The sequence below is a fragment of the Bidens hawaiensis genome, unplaced genomic scaffold (genome assembly GCF_021521415.1).
Source record: "Bidens hawaiensis isolate Kalapana, Puna unplaced genomic scaffold, B.hawaiensis_p1.1 tig00014903_1, whole genome shotgun sequence".
In the NCBI taxonomy this organism is placed as follows: domain Eukaryota; kingdom Viridiplantae; phylum Streptophyta; class Magnoliopsida; order Asterales; family Asteraceae; genus Bidens; species Bidens hawaiensis.
Window position 1 is genome coordinate 120,145 of NW_027492321.1, and position 3,914 is coordinate 124,058.

A 3,914-nucleotide genomic window follows, 5' to 3' on the forward strand; every position below is an offset into this window, starting at 1 on the left:
GTTCACGGACACTTACCAAACGACATTTTATGTTCGTGTTCGTTCGTTAAGGAAATTAATGTGTTCACGAACGGTTCACGAACATAAACGAACACAAATAAAATTGGCATATCCTAGAGATTAAAACCGATGTATTCATCGATGTAAATAATGAAAACATGTAAACGAATTGAACAAACACAAACAAGGGCATGCGTGTTTGTTCATTTAACTTTAAACGAACACGAACACTTAATCGAATAAATATTTATGTTCATGTTCGTTTATTTTTATATGGACATTTGTGTTCATTTGTTTAAAATCTAAACGAATATAATAGAACAAAGATAAATGAACATATATGAACACAAACAAACATAAAAACATAAATGAAAACACTTAAATGAAGAAAAATTAACAAATATAAAACTTTTAGTAGATGACTCATCCAAACAATATTTAATTATTTTTTATTAATACATAAACAAACATAAATAAACAGACAGGAACAAACATAAATAAACGAACGTTCATGAACATAAATGAACGAACGGAACATGTGTTCATGTTCATTCGTTTAATTAAACGAACACAAACTTTTTGTTCATGTTCGTTCGTTTATTAAATAAACGAACATAAACGAACTTCCCGCCGAACAATTCACCGAACGTTCGGTTCGTTTACAGGCCTATGAACCATGTTATAATGCTATTACTAGAATCCACATTGTATTTGTCTGTAGTGGCCCTCATATACCATGAAGACATCATCATCATCATCAATATATCCCACAAATAGCAAAGCTATGGTAGGATCTGAGGAGGGTAAGATGTAGACAACCTTACCTCTACCCCGCAAGAATAGAGATGCTGCTTCCGGTGAAACCCCCGGCTCGATAGTAGTTTTGCATCAAACCTTGGACATAATGCACATAACACTTAACCATCGGGACACCGGCCGATTTGTGCATGTACTCTTGTTTTTCGGCTATCAACGCCACCACATTTTACCTGATTAACCTTCTGTCACTTTTAACGTTATTTTCACGAGATTAGTAAAATAACGTCAAAATTACTGCAATTTTACTTTTGCCCACTCGAAGATTCATACATATATACATTATATGTGTGCGCCGCAAACAGGGCAAATCCAATATACGTTCTGTTGTATATATCATTTGCTATCCATAAAATACATCTTTGATCTTCTAATACAACCAGATGGAAATAACAATTTGTATGGTTCACGAGACCCATGGCCCATATCCCAAAACTAGAGGCTGGGCCCTTGGGAAGCATAGGACTTTTGTCTTATACTATGTTTAAAACAGAATATATAATAATAATAATAATAATAATAATAATAATAATAATATTGAGCAGAAAAAGCGCGGTCACACTTTGTTTGTTTGTTTATTTCAGCTCCCTCCAAATGGTTTGAAAACTAATCTCATTGGAATCTTTAGATATTGAACAGAATTCAGTAACATAAACCCTACTAGTAACAACACAACACAACACAACACAAGAACTGGATTAACCAACCAACATGAAGAAACTGAAAGAAGCCTTGATTCAGTTTGCTCATTCAAACCCTACCTTATTCCCCACCGACGCCGCTCATTCCTTTCCAACGTTAATCGAACAGTCTTTTCCTCACTTCTTTCCAGATTATCACACCCCTAATCATCCGCCTTATGCGGCTGTAAGCACTATTATTTTATTTATTTCTTTCTCATCTTTTATTTTCGATTTTAGGGTTTTATTTTGGTGTTGAGTTGTTAGAATTTACCCTTTTATATGATATATGAAACCCAATAATTATTTTGTTTGATAAATTGATGGCTTAATCCATTAGAGAATATTATACAACATATATTGCTAACATACTTTGGAGATTGTATTTGATTATGTTTCCTTGTGTAATCAGCACCGGAATATGTTTAACTATGCCGGTTACTCATGCGGTGCGATGTTTTAAGCACTTACCAGGGCCGAGTTACGCCTGTACGTGGCGCTGGACGCGCGTTTCTCGGCTCTGCACGCGTAACCAGCACCGGAATGCATGCCAATGGCAATCGAACACGCTTGAACGTGTGAGCTTGATGCTGAAAATCAGAAACTCGTTCTGACTGTCCCGAACCATTTTAACTCTTTTTTGAATCCACACGTTTTGACCCGTGACCGATTTACTAGTCCTAGTATTGCATCAGATGATTATTATTTTTGTCTTTCTACATATTTTTTTGTGTTTATTATTTTTGTTTTATTATGTGTTAGTATTGCACTAAAATGTTAATTGAATCAGTGTATGATTGTGTATTACACATAAAAGAAACCAATATCAATATTACCTAATGTGTTACTAATCTAACTTTATAATATGCATTATTCAAATATAAATACAGATGATTTACAAGGCCATTTTGGAACTGAATAAGAAGGGAGGTTCTAATGAGGAGTCAATATCAAAATACATACAAAAGGAGTATGCTGAATTGCCATGGGCCCACTCGACATTACTGAAACATCACCTCGAGAAGCTTTGTGACCGAAAAGAAATTTGCATGACTCACAACGAATGCTATCTGCTTGCTGGTGCGGAGTCTGAGTCAGAGAAGGAAAGCAACGGTCCTGGTAAGAAACGGAAGAGGCAAACGGATTCAGAGGCAGGCAAGAAAAGCAGCAGGGCTCGCAAGAAATGTAAGAAAAATGAGAAAACCGAGTTGGGTATTCAGGTAGTTGAAGATAAGGAGCAAATAGGGTTACATAAGAGAAAGAGGAGGAAGGGGTTGAAGTCTAACAGAAAAGGTAGCAAGCGCGCGAAGAAACAAGCGTTAAACGAGGATACTAAACCTCACTTGTTTGATGAAGCGAATTCGGATCAAAATAATCAAGTGACTGTTTATGAATCAAATGGTCAGAACCAGATGCCAGAAGTTAATGTGGATGACGTACAAGTTCAAGAATCAGATCAAGTTCAAACGAACAAGAATCCTGAGATTCTGCAAACTGAGCAATCTCTTGATTCCAATCCCATACTAAACGGAAATGGCAAACGGGTTTCGCCTAGGTTACACTCAAAGAAAGATGCATTATCACATTATAAACAACTGATATCAAGTAGTGCAAGTTTAGATAAGCCATTGATAGAATGCATAAAGCCGATATCTTCAAAGTCGACTGTTCCTGATGATGACCCGGGTTCAATAGACGTGCAGGACCCAATTGGTTCTCAGCAAGATCAGCAGCCAGAAAACCTACCGGATAATGGTGAACGTGTGTACAAACGTCGCGGTAGGCCTTCGAAATGTATGGTTCCTGAGAAGGATGAGGTTTTGGGCAATTCTAAACCTGCGGCTGGTTCTAGGAAAAGCCAAAGGTCAACTAAGAAGGGTAAAGTTGGAAACAAAAAGGGTCAACCTAAGTGCAAACACCATGGCAGGAAAAAGATTACTAGGAGGAGCAGTAGAAAGAAGACCAAATCTTGAGTTTAAGGTAAGGCAATGGGTGATTGATGAGCTAGTGGATGCAACAAAGAGTATAATGGTGACATTTGCGTGTGTTTTTTTTTTCTCAGTAGAATTAGTTATGATGAAGGTGCTGACTGGATTTCTGTTTACTTTGGATTAGAAGTATGGTGTGTTTAATTGTTAGTTGCTTAGATTATGTTAATTTGCTGTTTATGAGGATAGGCTAATTTCTAATCTTTACAGGCTTTGTTTTTATTTGATGAAATATTTACCCAAAAGTTGCTATATGTGTTTTGTTATCAATATTATTATTGGAGAGATTCAACAAAATATATTTATTAAAACTAGTTGAAGCCCGCGCGATGCGGCGGCGGTGACAACTTTTCAACCTAACACTCGTTTTATGTTAGCTTATCAATTCTCACGTGGTATATTGTATAATAAGTTTGTTAGTTTTCCAATT

The 3,914-nt window shown here is 36.3% G+C and overlaps 1 protein-coding gene across 1 annotated transcript; it reads left to right on the top strand.

Moving 5' to 3' along the window:
* Window positions 1-1,381: 1,381 nt before the first annotated feature.
* Window positions 1,382-3,699, top strand: LOC143548069 (uncharacterized). The gene is made up of 2 exons (XM_077039332.1): window positions 1,382-1,683; window positions 2,387-3,699. Exons 1-2 carry the CDS (start codon window positions 1,528-1,530, stop codon window positions 3,467-3,469), a joined length of 1,239 nt encoding a protein of 412 aa, XP_076895447.1. The 5' UTR covers window positions 1,382-1,527; the 3' UTR covers window positions 3,470-3,699.
* The last annotated feature ends 215 nt before the right edge of the window (window positions 3,700-3,914 follow it).

Bases quoted from the DNA above. Each gene is read 5' to 3' on its own strand.
- LOC143548069 (XM_077039332.1), top strand. From the start codon at position 1,528: ATGAAGAAACTGAAAGAAGCCTTGATTCAGTTTGCTCATTCAAACCCT. The intron at 1,684-2,386 runs GTAAGCACTATT...ATATAAATACAG, and splicing joins ATCATCCGCCTTATGCGGCT to ATGATTTACAAGGCCATTTT.